The sequence below is a fragment of the Lampris incognitus genome, chromosome 14 (assembly GCF_029633865.1).
Source record: "Lampris incognitus isolate fLamInc1 chromosome 14, fLamInc1.hap2, whole genome shotgun sequence".
NCBI classification, from domain to species: domain Eukaryota; kingdom Metazoa; phylum Chordata; class Actinopteri; order Lampriformes; family Lampridae; genus Lampris; species Lampris incognitus.
Window position 1 is genome coordinate 24,326,396 of NC_079224.1, and position 18,591 is coordinate 24,344,986.

Consider the following 18,591-nt stretch of genomic DNA (forward strand, 5'->3'; position numbering starts at 1 on the left):
ATTGTCATAATTTATTTCACGTATTTTATATGTATTTTCTTCTGTCTATGAATTTTCGGAAGGGAAAAGTGAGTATATATCACACATTCTGAAGTAATATAAGAAAAATCATAGCGTATAGCTTGGAATACCATCCTCCCTTGATTAGGTTGCTTTTTTCGGGCTAAAAATTGCTTCTGAAATAATACACCCAAAAAGGCAACATGATGTACCAAACTCATTGTAATTTGTTTACGCTAATGCACGGTACCAAACTAAGTACAGGTTTTAACTCGGGTGAGGTCAATATCTTCTACTATTACTGCTAGACTGGGTTCGGGTGAGGTCAATATGTTTATATAGATATATATAAAACAGTCCGCTCCCTGTGCACGTCTAAATCAGTTCAAAGGCGCGTTAAAGACCCCTGAATGTTTAACTTTTAAAGCTTCTGTCATGTGAAATAAATCACACCCATGTCTTCTTCATCCGTCGCGTGAAAACGCCATGTGGCCGCGCTGCGCCGCAGGAGCGCGCGGAGCAATAAACGTGACGCTATTTCTCCCGGCTGCCTTCACACGAGGCTTTATGGGGCCATAAGCTCATTTGCCGAGGCTGGATGTTAACACAACATGGATGTGGAAATGTTTGGTTATGGCCAGGTGGTTCGCGCTAGAAGACGTTGTTCATTTCCATCCGGGAGGTTTTATTTTGACCTGCCATGGAAACTGGGACGTGATTGATGGCCTCGGTTAACTTCCGTCGACTCGGCCTATGTAAATGAAATGAACGAGCGTTTATCAGAACGGACGAGTGTAATCGTGAAAATCGAAATAGTCTTATACCTGAAATGATTGTGCCTACGGTTTTTTTTTGTTTTTTTTAATTTAGGTTATTTCGTTTTAAATTTGCCTCGCATAGTAAACCGTCGTCGTTTTTAAATTAAAAATGTCAAATTTTAAAATGCAATACTGCTGCTTTAATAAGGTGCATTATCAGCAACTAATTAGCATAACGGTGTGGTTTAAAACGTGCCGTTGGTACCGCAGGCCCATTTGCTGTGGCGAATTTGAGAAATGAGCTACAGGGGTGACAAACTCGTTTATTCCTATATCAGCCAATATGAAAGCCTAAATGATTAGCTGGACAGTGTGGACTATATGCTAAATATGTTACAGCAAACACCAATAACAGCCTATTATGACATGCGTTACAGCCACGGGGGGGGGGGGTCCTGTTTGAATCGAAGCACGTCTCCTCATTTCAGTCCGTGCTGCGTTTCCTTGTGTCTCCTCAGGTCCACCTTCCTCTGAAAGCCTTTGGCGCACAGCTCGCAGCCGAAGGGTTTGAAGCCCGTGTGTTTCCTACTGTGTGTGATCAGGTTGGAGCTCTGGCTGAAGGCCTTGCCGCACACCTGGCACTTGTGCGGCTTCTCACCTGCAATAAGCAACGAAATCACAAACCGGTTGGAAATGTGGCAGAGTCAGCCGACGTATAACTACATGTACATATGTGCGTGTAGGCCGCAGAGGCGGCGAGTGAACCTTCGCACCGGTGTGTATGAAAGTGTGTTTTTTCATGTCCGACTTCTGGTGGAACCGCTTGCCGCAGTACTGGCACGGGTAAGGCCGGGTGTCCGAGTGGATGAGCAGGTGCGTGGACAGCGTGGAGGAGCGCTTGAAGCTTTTGCCGCAGATTTTACAGCTGAAGCTCCTCTCCTGTGATGGGATTGCGCAAACGGGAGGGTCGAGCGTAAGTCCGTGGTGTTCGTGCCTATTCACATGTGATGCCCATTTTATTTTTTTACGTGTGTAAAACGCTCGACCTCGTCGTACACGTACCTGCGAGTGCACCGCCCGGTGTTGCTCCAGGCTCACGGCGTGTCCGAACGTTTTACCGCACACGTCGCACTCGAAGGGCCGCGTGCCGCTGTGGGAGCGTCGTACGTGGACCTCCAGTCCGTGTGGCGTCGAGAAGACCTAATGAAGGAAGGAAGGGGGGGGGGGTGAAAAGATGGAAAGAAAGACGAGAGAAAATGTTTCCGCATATAACGCACGAAGACGCCGGCAGCATGTCACTCATTGCCATGAAAACAAGACGTAGCCTACCTTGCGGCACTTGACACACATATAGGAACCGTTGGAATCGAGTTTAGGACGGATGGCATTGTTCTCGGTCTTAATGTTAGAGACGTAGGACTCCCCCTTCACATCCATGTACAACCCCGCGTCCCGCGTCCTGCAGGTTTGGTGGGTGGAAGGATAATCCGTGTAGCGTCCAGTGACGGAGACCTGTTGCGCGTAAACGGCGTCGGGGCCATCGTCTTCTGCCCCGTAGATGCTGACGGGCGAGTCTGGATCCTTGGGCCTCGACAGGTGGTGGTGGTGATGGTGGTGGTAAGTTCTCTGAATCAGATGCCGGAGCTCCGGGTCTGAAAATCGTGTCCATGCGTACGGAAGAAATGGCATGTTGAGGTGGCGACCCTCCCCTGCTGCTGGGGTGGGACATGTCTCTGCATCTGGAAATGAGATGTCAATTGTGAGCAGTGGTATTGTTATGAATACAAGTCCTGCGATGTGTGACGTTTTAATAGCTACATTTTCAAAATTCGGAGTTGACGCGCAACGAATGGCCTATACGACGCCTGTAACACTACCAAATACCAAGAAGAAGAAGAAAAAAAAACTTGGAAAAGAGAATCGAGAATCGATAAAGAGAATGGTTACCAGACCTGGAGATGAAGAAGGAGATGGAGGGCGCCAGAAGTCACAGCCTGCAGAGCGGTCACACACGCTGCCTTCGCAGCTCAGCGGAGAGCTGGAGGAGAGGCCAGCTGTGCGTACCAGCTGGGACTCCGGAGACAGTCTATGGTGAATGTCACTGGCATCCTCCAAGTTCCCCTCGAACACCAACGGAGCTTTGGCCTCTAGGGGAAGACAGAAACCCTGGTCTGAGATGCGTAAACCGCGCAACTGGTGGGTGTCTTGGGAGGAAGGGTTGAAAAGTTGTAATTCTTTTGTTTTTATTACACAACAAAAACATTTGATTAAAAAAAAACACGACAAATAATACCCCACTGAAGGCGTAATTACTCTTTAACATTAGGTCACACTTTGGAGGTATAATTACGTACAAAAAAAATCCTACCTGCGCCGCATACATGGGCCAGAACAGGGTCCAGTCTGGCGTGGTCATCGTGCAGGTACCGTGGCTGGTGGTAGCTGTGGGCCCTCTTGCTCTTCACCAGAAAGGACCTCGGCATAGTCGGTCTCTTTGGGACCAGTCCGAGTCTCGATGCGCTGCGTCAGTAGCGTTCTGTGATGAAATCCTCTCCCACCACACTGCCCTGACCTTATCTCTAGAAAGATTTTGAACACCATTGGTCGATAAGAGATCCTGGATTTTTGGCAGTCGATTACGCATGCGCAAAGCAAATGTATCGTTTACCAGGTGTCGCTGGGCAGGTGGCCAAAAAAAAAAAGACCACCGTGGCCGAAGGGTCTCTCGGTGGGTATATTATTTAAAACGGAAAAAACCCTAACCTTTCATTTATAGAAGAGGTGTCTAAATGAAATGTAGACCACTTTCTAACAGGACGCCTTCGCCTTAAATTTGGTGAATTCACCGAGATTAGACTCGCGCGCAGAGCCGCCCGGTTAAGATCGATGATGGGACTTAAATTAAAGTTTGTAAGTCATCTATCGGAAGAAACCTACGTCTAAGCCTATCTTAATAGGTATAAGTTAATACTTTTTACCAAAAAAAACACGTTCGAAACTCTACATACGTCTAAACCCGTCTAATCTGAGTGTGATTGGGAATTTGCACAATCAACGCAAATTCCCAGTTTCCACGGAGCAGCACGGTGCTGGTGGGAATAACGACCCGGCTGTCCCAGTAAGCGGATCCCTGCTGAGCCGGCGGGGGCTCCGCTACGTCGGCTCACCCCGGCTATTTAAACCGTGTTGTCGTGTATCATCAGAGCGGCTCCGTCGTGTAGCGCACCGGGGGGGAAACAAAACAAAACAAAAAAAAAGTTTTCACTTTCGCCCAGAAATCAGTAAACTCCAAATGAAAATCATTGCTAAGCTTGGAGGGGGTGTTCAAGGTTGGGCGAAAGCAAAGCGATATCGAGCCTTTTTTTTTTTTTGCTTATGTGAGAAAAGGTGTTGTTTGATGCACCTGTAACCGGTCCTGCAGGTGGAGATAGCCGCAGCAAGGCGGAACACATGGTCCATACTCACACTGTAGTTATCCGGGCTCTCGCTGAGCACGAGCACAAGCCTCGGCTTTCAAACTCGCATCCTGCTGAAATGTCGTTGTAGTAAAAGACCGATATGCGCACTTATTCTCATTAGCCATTTAGGTGCGCGCTCTCTCTCTCTCTCCCTCTCTGTCTGTCTGTCTGTCTCTACTTATGTAGCGTCTATAATAAAGCGGGGATTTTCAAAAATGAATGTTTTGTCACGTTACCAAGCCTAGTAAAAGAAAAAAAAGAAAAGAAGATAGTCCCCCACCCCACCTCCAGGCATCCTGTTACTGTCATGACACACAGAACCATCATTTGCTATGAGTAAACATTTTTTTTTTTTTTTTAAATTGAGCCGCACAACACTGTCATGTGAAATGTCCCTTTACAAGATGGTCAGATCCCCCCCCTAAAATAATCTCTGTACCCACCGACTCATCTGAGGCACGTACGAAATAAGTGATTCGTGCAGTCACGTGGCGAGATCATACCGAACTTTCCCTGTCCTGTCTGTGACATGTGTCTTTCTGACGTCATTTCAAGACGTACAGTCACCGCGAAAGAGAGCGCGCGCGAGAGAGAGAGAGAGAAGGGAGAGAGAGAGAGAGATCTGTGCTTTTTTTTATAGCTGACATGAAAATCCAATGTGGTCCTGTCTGACATAAGTCGAGGGGTCACAGAAGCCCTGTTTGATACTCACATCACATTTGACCTCAGATGATCCTGTTTCCATATGAGTACATGTATGCGTCAGTACCTGCTCTATTCTTCTCCGTTGTATGACAGTAACTGCAGTAATTCGGCGGGCTGTGTGGGTTATTTTGTTGTTGCTATCTGCAAAATAAGCTCGGTCCTGCCATGTGACATGGGGCAGAGGGGGAGAGCCACGCCGAAAAGCAGAACAAGCGTGACAATGCAGAAAAGCCCTGCGAGGTAACTCGCAACAGGAAATCAACCAGAGAATTGAGGAGACACTTTTATCAGTGCTGTGATAGTTACACCCCCCCCACACACACACACACGCGCACCCGGCCTTGATTCTCACTCTTCAGTCCTCACATCAAGTATGTGATTGAAATAGAAGCCAAGTCCCCTTGATACAGCGCATGAGGTTTCCCCGGTCTTCATCTTCTCGGAGGTGCAGGGGGCAGTTATGGAAATAAACACACACCTGGGCCTCTGACCGTGCAGCGCGGCCCTCGCTTCCGAGGCCCACGCCGCTGCAATGAGCCGGGGAGAACGTGAGTGTGTGAGTGACTGTCATGAGATTTATTTTTAACTGAGGTTATGGGTTTCACACCACATGCATGTGAAAGCTGAGTGTTCAAAGGTTCCAGCGAGTCTTATAATCGTCCTTCATTTAGCTGTTTTGATTAAATGTTGTTTTTTTGGGTTTTGTTTTTTTTCCAAATCCCTGATTGTTGCAAAATGACGCTGATGTCCCGTTGTTGAATTCTACAGTTAAGGATCGAGTCGATACCCATGATGTGAGGTAAACTCGAAGGTGTAGATAAAACTCTCAGCTGCAGTGTGTACAGATAAGGCAAACACTGGCCAGGATGGAAATGCATGTATTGATTTCTGCTGCGTTTTCTTGGGTGGGTGGGGGGGTGTCAAAAGTGAAGCGCATTTCACACGCTTTGCTGTTTGCTGTGAATTCAGATGACAAAGGCATGCGAATACAAAAATGGAAAAAGGCTGGGGAAGAAAAAAAAACGAGTTTTCACTGAGATTAATCCCACACCGTGATCCCATGTGAAAACCATGCAGTTGGTCAGCGAGCCGGGCCAGTACGTCTGCATCCTCCACATGTTGTGACAGCCCATCGAAAAACCACATACTGCTAGCTTATCCTCTCACAGGTTCCTCTGGCCCCAAAACTACACCCACACTGTGTGACACACACACACACACACACACACACACACACACACACACACACACACACACACACACACACACACACACACACACACACACACACAGTCTGGTTTCACTATCCTTGTGCGGACCCCTTATTGACTACATTTCCTAGCCCTTAACCCTAACACTACATGCCTAACCCTAACCTTAACCTAACCCTAATTCTAACCGTAACCCTAAAACCAAGTCCTAACCCTAAGATAGACGCTTTTCCTTGTGAGGACCTCTGAAATGTTCACACAAAGTAGGTGCTGTCAGGATTTGCTGTCCTAATGAGGACATTTGGTCCACACAAGGATAGCTAAACATGCACACACACACACACACACACACACACACACACACACACACACACACACACACACTCTCTCTCTCTCGCTCTCACACACACACATACATCCTCTCACTGTGTCTCACCCGGCTCTCTTTCTCTTTCTCTTTCTGTTAGTGGGATTTTAGTCGTGCATCCGTGTTCAACCACAGCCCCCTGGGAGCGACCAGCCCAGTCTGACCCACTCCTCAGCCGGCCCGACTGCAGCCACCAGATAGGGACTGAGTGGGAACATGAAGAATGATTTATTGAACACCCCTTAACCACAAGGCAGTTCTTCTTTCTTTCACACAGGAGGTTTATAACACCTTGTTTTTTCCCCTCTCTCTCTCTCTCTCTCTCTCTCTCTCTCTCTCTCTCTCTCTCTCTCTCTCTCTCTCTCTCTCTCTCTCTCTCTCTCTCTCTCAGCTATTCTCACTTCAAATCTTTCGTTCGGGGTCAGTAAAAAAAAAGGGGGGGTGTGGGGTTGCAGTATTTTGCACCAGTCAGTTTATTCATGCTCATTTTGTCTATCTAGTGAGTCCAAAGGATTTTTTTTTTAAATCATGTTCCCGGCTTGATGTAGGTTCTGTTATCTCTGACCTGGTTGGATTCTGAATGAAAGAAACCTTTTCCCTTCACTCCGGGACGCCGGGGCGTAATGTTTCATTCGGTTGCGTTTAAAAGACGTGCATTTAAGTCAGGATAAAGCGGCCGGTGGGAGCCGGCTTGTCTTTTGGTTGAGGATCGCAAGTGTAGTACCGCTCCCCAAAAATGAACCAAACGCCAAGCTGATTCTGAAGTGGTGCTTAGGCCACGGTGAAATGGTGTGATTTCCAGGAATGACGGCGAAAACCCTGACGGGAGCACATTGCTAAGGCCCACCGAACAACTCCTTGGGTATATGCCATAAACAGTCCATATATCACTGGTGTGGAGGCCCTCATCCATCACAGTGATCAACAGCTCAATCCTTGTTCACCAACTAGTCTGTTTCTGGTTGTAAATTTCACACACACCCCCTCCCCTCCTCTCCAAATACTCCAAATCTAGCAGGAGACATTGCTCTGCAGACGTGCAGAAACCCGCTCACTTGCTTCCTGGTCATTGTGTCTTTGTGCATTTCTGGGGGACCGGGACAGCCATTTGAACGGTTAAAGGTCAGCAGCCATATAGTTCAGCCTAAGTTTCCCCCCGAGTTTGCGGGACATAGGAGTGGTAAGTCGGTGCAGATTGTGTGTGATAGATTACCCCCCCTATGCGGACCTACAATATTTCCTGTTACAGAAATGACCTGATGTTAGAGACGTGTCCTCTGCCCTACTCTTGTTCCACGTTAGCATAAAATGTCATAACGACCTCCGTCCAGATTTCATCATCAGACTTTTTGTCTTCTGTGTATAAATACCTGTTGCTAAAAACGTTTCCTCACCTTGTAATGAAATGTTCCTCCACCTCAGTCCATGGTGAGCTGTTTGGCTTGGATTTCCACACCATGACAAGTGGGAGTTTCCTTTAATGATGTGCTGAAATCTGTTGTCTGGCATGACAAGATTTTCTTTTCTTTTTCTTTTATCTCACACTGTTGGCCGACTTCTTTCTGTTTCTGCATGAGGTGTAAAGGCGTCTCAGTTTTGGTGAAGATGAAAACGCATTCCCCTCTTCGTCTCAGTGTCATTCAGTGCTGTTTCTGATTTCTGTTTATCGTATATCTCCCTGTGTATTTTCACAGTTATCATTGCAGAGTTTCGTTTCAATCTTCTTTTGGTTTCACAGCACGGTGGCCCAGTGGTTAGCACTGTAGCCTCACAGCAAGAAGGTCCTGGGTTCGAACCCCAGGCCGCCCGGGGTCCTTTCTGTGTGGAGTTTGCATGTTCTCCCCATGTCTGTGTAGATTTCCTCCAGATGCTCCAGTTTCCTCCCACCATCAAAAAGACATGCATGTTAGGGTTAATACTCCTGTCTGTGCCCATGAGCAAGGCAATGGACAGAAGAACTGGAGTTGGTCTCCAGGTGCTGCAGCTGCCCACTGCTCCTAGCTACACAACTAGGATGGGTTAAATGCAGAGAACAAATTTCATCTGTATGCATGTACAAAATGACTAATAAAGAGTATTCTATTCCTATTCTATTCTATTCTATTCTATTAACTCAGCAGACATGTCATCTGCTCAGCCTGTTCACCCCCCCCCCCGTAAAACCCTATTGGGTAGACTCCAGTATCATATCAGTATTGTTTTAATAAAGAATTGATAACGCTGCAGTGTAGTGTTACCACAGACTTTCCTGCCATCAAGAGTGACTTTGCCGTTCTTATCGAGCATCAAAAACACCAGGGAGGGTTATTCTCTGTCCTGCTTCGACAAAAAGCGGATTTTGTCGGGAGCCTTTCATGCATTTCACTAAATTTACTGAACTGAAAGTACACGCGTTTTGCTTTTGGTTTTTTCTTGGAGGACAACGCATTTAAATGGTAATGTGATGCAACACTGAATGATACATACTGACGCCTTTTGATTGGGTTCATTTCTTTTGCATGAAGATCTTTCCCAGCATCTTGCTCTGAGTGCAAAAAAAATAAGTTCTTCGACACAGATACCATGCATGTAATATTGGCCTGACGGAGGATGCCGATATTACAATCAGTGCTTCTGAACTCATTCCTGACCCCCGTGACCTCTATGAATGACAGTGACCGCTCTGTATGGCATCATGCGAATGACGCTTACCGCTCATGTTAATCACAGCAGAGGAGTGTTTCACGATGCCCGTCAGCAGCATCCTTCTCTGGGAAAAGGAGGATCCACGTTGCGAGAGGGGTGTTGCCTCTTACTGACTGTAGCTGGTGTGCTAGGCTGTCAGACTACAGCATGATGACACTGAGCGAGGCCTGAGTAATGCTACTGACTTATAATCTGATTTATCCTATATAGGCATGTTCACAGTGATGAAATCCTAAGACGCTTCGCTCAGGGAACCGACCATGACCATTTTGGAGGTCTGGTCACCTCAGGAAGAAGAGAGAGTTTTTGCAGATTCTGATTCAGACTAGTGTGTGTAATTTTAAAAGAGGACCCACCTCATTTGTCAACTTCCCTTGGGTTGAAAAACTAAAAATCTGAGATTTGTTCATTATGACATCTTTAGCCCAACCCAAAAGCATTCTTTGGAACCGCTGAATTTTGTAACACAGAGGGATGACTTATCACTGCAGAGTTGAGGAAGCCCGCATGCCTGCAATGCTCGAACCACCCAAGAGTTGCAGAATAAGTGACTAACAGGAAGATAATACTGGCCGAGTGGTGTAACATGACTAAAATAGTATGTGAGGCAGCTGAACTGATTCTCTTCACATCGGGTATAATATTATCTATAGCCCATAAACCATGTTAAACTGTGCAGTAACAGGATGGGTAGCAGGAGAGAACTCTCCCCAGATGTGATATGTTACATATTGATGGCGAGGGGGCACACCGGTGATAAAGAAAAAAGACTCCTCTCCAACAATTTGGGCTCAGGCCTCAAGCATGGCAAGCATCTGTGGCTGCTGTTCCTTGTTGCTTACCCTGCCCGGTGAGGGTGGTAAAAATAAAAGGAAACTTTCTCCCAGGGATCTCAATAAAGTAGCCGAGGCCAGGAGACTCCTCTTTCTCCTTTGACTCTATTTGAGACATGGTTTACTGGTTGCATTAGATGCACTTGTCCAGCTGACGAGAAGGCCTGTCGGTTAAACCCTCCTGACCTGCACAGGAAAAAATATGCTAGGAAAAGTTGAAGAGTAGCACTCTTCGTTCCTTCCCCTGGGACTAGAGCAAGGTAACTAAAACCGCAATTGCTCTGGCCATGTTTGTTTTTGTTTTTTTGCAAATATTCACTCATTTTGAATTTGATGCCTGCAACACGTTCCAAAGAAGCTGGGACAGGGGCATGTTTACCACTGTGTTAAATCACCTTTCCTTTTAACAACACTCAAGAATCGTTTGGGAACTGAGGACACTAATTGTTGAAGCTTTGTAGGTGGAATTCTTTCCCATTCTTGCTTGATGTACGACTTCAGTTGCTCAACAGTTCGGGGTCTCCATTGTCGTATTTTGCGCTTCATATTGCGCCACACATTTTCAATGGGAGACAGGTCTGGACTGCAGGCAGGCCAGTCTAGTACCCGCACTCTTACTATGAAGCCACGCTGGTGTAACACGTGCAGAATGTGGCTTGGCGTTGTCTTGCTGAAATAAGCAGGGATGTCCCTGAAAAAGACGTTGCTTGGATGGCAGCATATGTTGCTCCAAAACCTGTATGTACCTTTCAGCATTAATGGTGCCTTCACAGATGTGCAAGTTACCCAAGTTACCATCACAGATGCTGGCTTTTGGACTTTGCGCTGATAATAATCTGGATGGTCCTCTTCCTCTTTAGCCCGGAGGACACGACGTCCATGATTTCCAAAAACAATTTTAAATGTGGACTCGTCAGACCACAGCACACTGACTTTTCCACTTTGTGTCAGTCCATCTCAGATGAGCTCTGGCTCAGAGAAGCCGGCGGCGTTTCTGGGTGTTGTTGATATCTGGCTTTCGCTTTGCATGGGAGAGTTTTAATTTGCACTTGTAGATGTAGCGAAGAACTGTGTTAACTGACGATGGTTTTCCCAAGTGTTCCTGAGCCCACGTGGTAATATCCTTTACAGAATGGTGTCGGTTTTTAATGCAGTGCCGCCTGAGGGGTCGAAGGTCACGGGCATTCAATGTTGGTTTTCGGCCTTGCTGCTTACGTGTAGAGATTTCTCCGGATGCTCTGAATCTTTTGATGATATTATGGACTGGAGATGATGAAATCCCTAAATTCCTTGCAATTGTATGTTGAGAAACGTTGTTCTTAAACTGTTGGATTATTTGCTCACGCAGTTGTTCACAAAGTAGTGAACCGCGCCCCATCCTTGCTTGTGAACGACTGACCCTTTTGGGGGGGGGGATGCTCCTTTTATACCCAATCATGACACTCACCTGTTTCCAATTAACCTGTTCACCTGTGGAATGTTTCAAACAGGTGTTTTTTCAGCATTCCTCAACTTTCCCAGTCTTTTGTTGCCCCTGTCCCAGCTTCTTTGGAACGTGTTGCAGGCATCAAATTCAAAATGAATGAATATTTGCAAAAAACAATAAAGTTTATCAGTTTGAACATTAAATATCTTGTCTTTGTAGTGTATTCAATTGAATATAGGTCGAAAAGGATTTGCAAATCATTGTATTCTGTTTTTATTCACGTTTTACACAACGTCGCAACTTCATTGGAATTGGGGTTTGTATTCTACATTACTGTGCTCTGTGTGTAATCTATGATGTTACATTATAATTCTGTTGCTTTCGTGTATTCTGTGCATTCAACATCTATATCGCATGTCTATCCATCCTGAAAGAGGGATCCCTCCTCTGTTACTCTTCCTGAGGTTTCTCCCATATTTTTCCTGATAAGGTTTTTCATATGGAGTTTTTCCTCATTTGTGTCTAGAGTCCAAGGATAGAGAGTGTTGTTTATTGTCACATATTGTATCGATTGTGAAGCCATTCGGGACTACCTTGTGATTTTGGGATATACAAATAAACTTGATTTGACTTGACGTGTTATAAGCCAAGAAATAAGCACAAACACATTTTCGGTCTGGGCCGGCTCAGTAATTTGTCGGGTGCTCCTTCCCAAACACCTCCTCTGTCTGGCTACACATGTCGTACAGCATCTGGTAACATCCATGAGAGATTTAAGTATAATGAAATAACACTTAAGCGGACTGCTTTCCCTAAGGACAAATCAATATCCAACGCAAGACTCGGGACAATTGGTGCACTTGGTCATTGCTGCCCCCTCTTGGTTTTCACGGCAGCTCGTTCCTCCGCCCCAGTAGAGGGCGCTACTCAGGCCCATTGGGAGACAGCAAACTATATTGCAGCGTCAGGATTCCGGTGAAGAGAACTTCTGAATCGGCAGGGAAGAAAGGGAGATTTACCGTCAAAATGGTCAGTTATTCAAGAAATATGCATTTTATTCAGCTTAGACACTACCTTACCGGTGTATGTTGGTAGCACAAAAGCGTCTGTAGCGGTTCTATTGTCAGATGATGTCGGATTTTGGTAGCATTTCGTTTCGCCGGTATGGCCGAAAGACTACGTTCCAGCGTGGCGCTATGGCGGATGAAACTGCTCCTGCCATCATGTCTGCAACTTGAGAGTGATTTACTGTTTTCAGAAACAAAGTAATACGACAGCAAACCGTCATGTCACTCAAGTTCCAACAACAGTGAGCTTTTGAAATGTGATTGTTTCGTGAATTAGTCTCTGGTAGGATAACGGTGGTATTAGGCCCTATTTTCTTCACAGAGGATGTAAAGATACTCTTGTCTTTCGCAGGGTTTTGTCAAAGTAGTGAAGAGTAAAGCCTACTTCAAGAGGTACCAGGTGAAATTCAGGAGGAGGAGAGGTAAATGGACACATAAATGCCTCTCCAGATGGGAACTTTATTGCAGATGCACGATTCTTCTTTCTTTTTTTCAATTTGTCTCTGAAATGTTCCAAGTGCTTGAAACCATAGCTAGTGTCATTTGCATTCAATCGAATGTATTTTGTTTTTGACAGAGGGGAAAACTGACTACTTTGCACGCAAGCGCCTGGTCATCCAAGACAAGAACAAGTATAACACACCCAAGTACCGGATGATTGTCAGGTTCTCCAACAGGGATATATGTTGCCAGGTTAGTGACTGATTGAATTGGTAAATGAGTGAGTTTCACTGTGATCACATTGAAAGGTTTGGAAAAGCTGTACTCATCATCTTCTGTGTCTTTGTTCCAGATTGCCTATGCAAAGATTGAGGGAGACCACATAGTGTGTGCTGCTTATTCCCACGAGTTGCCAAAGTATGGTATTGCTGTAGGCCTAACAAACTACGCGGCGGCCTACTGCACAGGCTTGCTACTGGCACGCAGGGTGAGAGTTCACACATGAAAACAGCAAATTCTAGCACTTACCTGCCCTTTGACATGCCAGCCACCATGTACATATTACCCTTATGAACTGGGATGATCAACATTATGGTGATTGCAGTGCAGATATTAACGCTAAGCATTTGCAAATGTTTCAGTAAGAATACAATAAAGTTTGGCAATCACAAAATTAAAAATCAGATTTTTTTCTAATGGTAATATGTATGTACAATTCAAACATACTGTTAAGTTGTATTCAGTGAAAATGCATTTTTTCAAGGTAGATACTTGAATTGGTATAGTTATGAAAAAATGTCTATTTAGATATTAACATTCACAGCTATTGAACAAAGAAGTGTACAATCCAAATTCGATCTGTAAATGGTGGCTGGTCAAAAAATTGAATCTATATATTCCTACATTAAGACTGATGAGACTTTTTTTTTATTATTTCAATCTATTCAGTCTGTTAAAGAGTTTATAATTCACTTTTGTACTAATCACAATCCCACATAATAAGGAAGAGTACCACGTTTTTGCTTTTTTTTGGGGGGGAAATAATGCACAATGTTGATTTTTAAGGTATTTCTCAGGTCATCCATCTATCTAAACCACTCCTCTGTTTCTCCTCTCCTGCTCTATTTGTAGCTGCTGAATAAGTTTGGTCTGGACCAGGTGTATGAGGGCCAGGTGGAGGTGACTGGGGATGAGTTCAATGTAGAAAGTATTGATGGGCAGCCAGGGGCCTTCACCTGTTACCTTGATGCAGGCCTGGCCAGAACCACCACAGGAAACAAGGTGTTTGGAGCACTGAAGGGGGCAGTTGACGGGGGTCTCGCAATTCCTCATAGGTTTGTAATAAATCGTGTAGAAGCCATACAAGATTTTATCTGAATATCTAATAGTCAAAGAACGTGAGAATCGGCAACAGTGTGTGCTGTGTCCTGCTGCCCATGTGAGCTATGCTTTGCTTTCCGTTTACATTTTCCTGTTATGACTATTTTATGAAGTCGAAAACTCAATAACATGAATCCAAACTTTTTTCTTTTCAGGGATGCAAACTTGTCACCCTTCAGGGAAAATCAAAATAGGTCATTTGTGTAGATCCGATGGGTTTTTGAAAATGTGGGGGGGGGATCTGTGAGGACAGTCAAGGAGAATGAAATAAGAATCATGCCTTCTGAGTTGTCAAAAAAAAAAATCCTGGCTTGGTACGTGCAATGCGGGGGGGGGGGTCAATTTTTGACTGTTTGCATGCCTTAAAGTAAGATCTCATACAGTTTTGATAACCTTAATTGGCTTACATGATGATAACATCAGACTTGGGACTGTTTGTTAAGCTGATAAGGTTGCGTTGTTTTAACAAACACTAGCCATCACAATTGGGATGTAGCGTTAGGTGTTAACATTATTTGCTTGGAGTCTAACGTTAACTAGTGTACTTGTTACTCCAAATTCCACTTGTAAAACGTTACTGCCGTTCAGGCTCAGGGACTACTCGTTTAATGTTACGGTTACCATTTTGCTGGCGATTACGACATAGTTTGAGCTCCTCAGCCAAAGTGCCAACTTAACGCTAACGTTAGCCCCTGACGATTCCATTTTCTTTATGCTAAGATAATATTAGAGAGGCTAATGCTGTCATAACCATGACATAATTAAACATTTTGCTTTTGGCCTTGTTTTGGAACATGACACTTAATTCATGAGACAACGGTGTAGACATTTAGCTAAAATGGACCCATGTTACTTAGGATATATTTAAAAGGAATGCTTGTTACAGTAGCCTAATTATGTTGCCTGAGAAGGGGGCAAATGCAAAACTCACTAAAAATGACAGAAGCCGAATTGAAATTACCCTGATCGTTTTTCTTTTAGTTGTATTGGTTGTGAAATCAATTTCTAAACGTCATATCTAAGCCCTGTCTTTTAATTGACTAAACAGCAGTTGCAATAGCTGCAAAGAGCAAAATCCACAGTAATTTTTACTAGCTACCTCCCACCACACACACACACAACATTCAGTTTATATAGCAATGTCATAATGGCAAAATTGTGAATAAATGCAAGATGGGTGGAAACGGTTGTAACAATTTACTTTAACTGCGGTATGTGAATTGAATGTTCATTATCTGGATCCATTTCAGAATGAGAGAATTAGGGGGGAGCGAGGGACTGCTGGTAAAGCAGATTGAGGCAGGTGTGAGATGCAAGTGGAGCTGAAGCTGGCTGAAGCTTGAGGCAGCTATGGACATTAAGGATGCAGCACACGCGTTTCCATTGTCAGATTTTTTTAGGAAGTTTGCACACCAGGACAAATTTAGTGTTAAAGCTATCAACTACGGTAGTGAGGGCTCACATGCCCTTTTGGCTCACTGTCAAACAGAGTGCCCTGAACTGATGTCCCCCTTACATTACTTTCATAGCAGTAAGATTACATTGATTCTAGGGTGAGTTTTTCCCTATATTCTCATGCTGAAATCGACTGTAAATCCACATTTTAAAGCTGATATTTAAAAAAGAAAAATTGACATCTTTGATAACTTCTCACCCCTGATAACTTTGCATCCCTGCTTTTATTCAGTTTGTGCCTTACTAATTCACTTTAGACAAACAAGGGGCAAAGATGGCACTATGGGGAAAAAGTAAATGTCTGATGTGCTGGATGTAAAGGGAAGCTCATAGGAGTGTTACTGAGGATATTTTCTTTCTCACAATTGACTGCACTTCAGCTTTTGAGCAAAATAACGCTTTGAAGTTGTGCAATGTGCATGCTTGGCGCTTTGTCTATCAAACTACCTAATGAAATGTCACATTATCTCAGAAATCGGAACACTGCTGAAAAGTACATTTATTTATCTTTGTATTGCTATTGCTTAATCTTTAACCAGTTTCTTAAGTCTGTTAATTTTTTTTGTTGGATCTTTGCTTCTTTATGATGTTACCAAACTTGCTGAGCAAAATGTTGTTGGTCCTTCATTTGCAACGGCTGATGTTTACTGTCCTTTCAAGACGGGGCTGAGGGAAGCAAAGCAAACCAAAGTATACTTTTTAAGTGCTTTTCCTGTGTGCTTAAAGCCAGTCTTGATATATAGTTGGCGTCACATTCAGTACCCCATGTTTCCCATACATCATTATCTGTGACTGCCAACTACAACATCAGGACACCACACCACAAAATACACATAATAGCCCCTATTGCTCTCACACCACATTACTGGCGTGTGACCTGCTTGACTGTGTCATCCGTTCACCCAACCCTGCCCAGATGCCAAATAACTTTTAAGTTTTTTACAGTAAATGTGACAACAGAACAAGCTTTAATTTCCAGTTCACCAAACTTTCAGGTAGCCATTACCACAATGGTCAAAACTTTGATGCTCTCCTGTATTTGTGACTATAGAACAACTTTGTAAGGGATAAAGGGCTTGAAATGGTGTAGGAGCTAATGAAAGGGAGAGAGATGGAGACCGGGAATGTTTCCGAAATTCCACATCTGGCATATTGGCACTCGCTGTTCTCATTGTGACTTGAATGCAGTTGTCAGACCCTAAACCATCTCTGCTCTTTTGTCCAGTTTGAAGCGCTTCCCTGGTTATGATCCAGAGAGTAAGGAGTTCAACGCGGAGTTGCATCGAAAGCACATTATGGGCATGAATGTCTCAGACTACATGTCTTACCTGATGGAGGACGATGAGGAGGCCTACAAGAGACAATTCTCCCGCTTCATCAAGAATGGTGTAACGCCAGACACGGTAAGATCAGACCCATTCATGAAAATAGACAACTGCTAATTTTATTTTTGCATAGGGTAAATCACATATCATTTGTTCTTTATATTCTAAATTATTTACTCATCAATCTGTTTCAAAGAAATGTGGAGTGTATACACTTAATCCACTTTTTGGGGTTGAGGTCTGCTTCTTAATGATGATTACGAAACATGCTGAGCAAAATGTAGTTGGTCCTTCATTTGCACTGGCTGATGTTTACTGTCCTTTCAAGACGGGGCTGAGAGAAGCAATACATTTTGACGGGAATGTCTGACAACTCTCAGGTATCTCATTACTGACCAGTCATCTTTGTCCAATTCAGGTAGAGGAGATGTACAAAAAGGCGCATGCTGCCATCAGAGCAAATCCCATACATGAAAAGAAACCCAAAAAAGAAGTCAAAAAGAAGAGGTGGGTTTTAATAACTTCCATGTTCTTATCGCTCTTTTATTCATTCATATATGTTGAAAACGAGTGAGTGAATGTCAGACCAAACTGAAACAAACTGGGGCCCCCCCACAGTTTTACCTGGCCATATTTGGAGTTCTATTTTTTTTTTTTTTTTTTTTTGCGTTTTCTTGTTGCCTCTGAGAAAACTATTCACAATCCATTTGAGTACTATCTTCCCCGATCGCTCTGCTTCGCACGAGGGAAGGAAATGTACCGATGCAATCTCTCTGGTGCATAGACAACCACTACAAGTATACTACAGACCTGTGGGAAACACTGAAAGATACCTTTTGAGGCGCACCACAGCTCAAGATGACAATGTTATATACGTATGATACAATTAGGTTGTTCAAACCTTCGTACAGTTTCCTCATGGGGACATGGTTGATATTAACTTATTAAAGATCAGCTAATGTGGACTGGTAGGGAAAGAACTTCATCTACCCTTATGTCAAATCAATGAATGGCTGTGTTGGGAACATCAATGCTAGGTGAATGGATCATGTCCCTCTTGTGGTGCGCTGAATGTTAATGCACGCTTTGTTCGGTTTTTGGGCAGGTGGAACCGCGCCAAGTTATCTCTGGCACAGAGAAAGGACCGCGTTGCCCAGAAAAAGGCCAGTTTTCTACGAGCGCAAGAACAAGAGGCAGGGGATGGTTAGAGACACAGCCATCCCCCTCCCTCAAAGATGCACAACACCACGTCATCCAAATAAATTTATTACAAACGCAAACCTTTTTGTCTCTTCTTTTTTTAAATTGGGGTTGTTAAATGGCTTGTAGTTGTTTTGTTTTTTTTTTTTTGTGGCTCTGTGAAGGTGGAGAAAGCTGGTCCTTTTAGTCCAATTTCTTAGACAGACAAAAGCAAACTCTTCATTTTTCTACCCACTTGTTTAAGATTGGGCAAAGATATGAAATGATTAACTGAATCGCT

At 44.2% G+C, this 18,591-nt stretch overlaps 2 protein-coding genes across 2 annotated transcripts; one reads left to right on the top strand and one right to left on the bottom strand.

Annotated features, from left to right (window-relative positions):
- Positions 1–15: 15 nt before the first annotated feature.
- gfi1aa (growth factor independent 1A transcription repressor a) lies at positions 16–3,291 on the bottom strand. Its single transcript, XM_056293027.1, has 6 exons — positions 3,127–3,291; positions 2,711–2,905; positions 2,088–2,497; positions 1,821–1,958; positions 1,532–1,697; positions 16–1,416 (listed from the first exon to the last, which is right to left on the bottom strand). Exons 1-6 carry the CDS (start codon positions 3,239–3,241, stop codon positions 1,238–1,240), a joined length of 1,203 nt encoding a protein of 400 aa, XP_056149002.1. The 5' UTR covers positions 3,242–3,291; the 3' UTR covers positions 16–1,237.
- A 9,096-nt stretch (positions 3,292–12,387) lies between these two features.
- rpl5a (ribosomal protein L5a) lies at positions 12,388–18,385 on the top strand. Its single transcript, XM_056292935.1, has 8 exons — positions 12,388–12,472; positions 12,863–12,932; positions 13,088–13,203; positions 13,304–13,438; positions 14,083–14,285; positions 17,012–17,189; positions 17,530–17,618; positions 18,217–18,385. The coding sequence occupies exons 1-8, from the start codon at positions 12,470–12,472 to the stop codon at positions 18,317–18,319; spliced, it is 897 nt and encodes a 298-aa protein (XP_056148910.1). The 5' UTR covers positions 12,388–12,469; the 3' UTR covers positions 18,320–18,385.
- Positions 18,386–18,591: the final 206 nt, after the last annotated feature.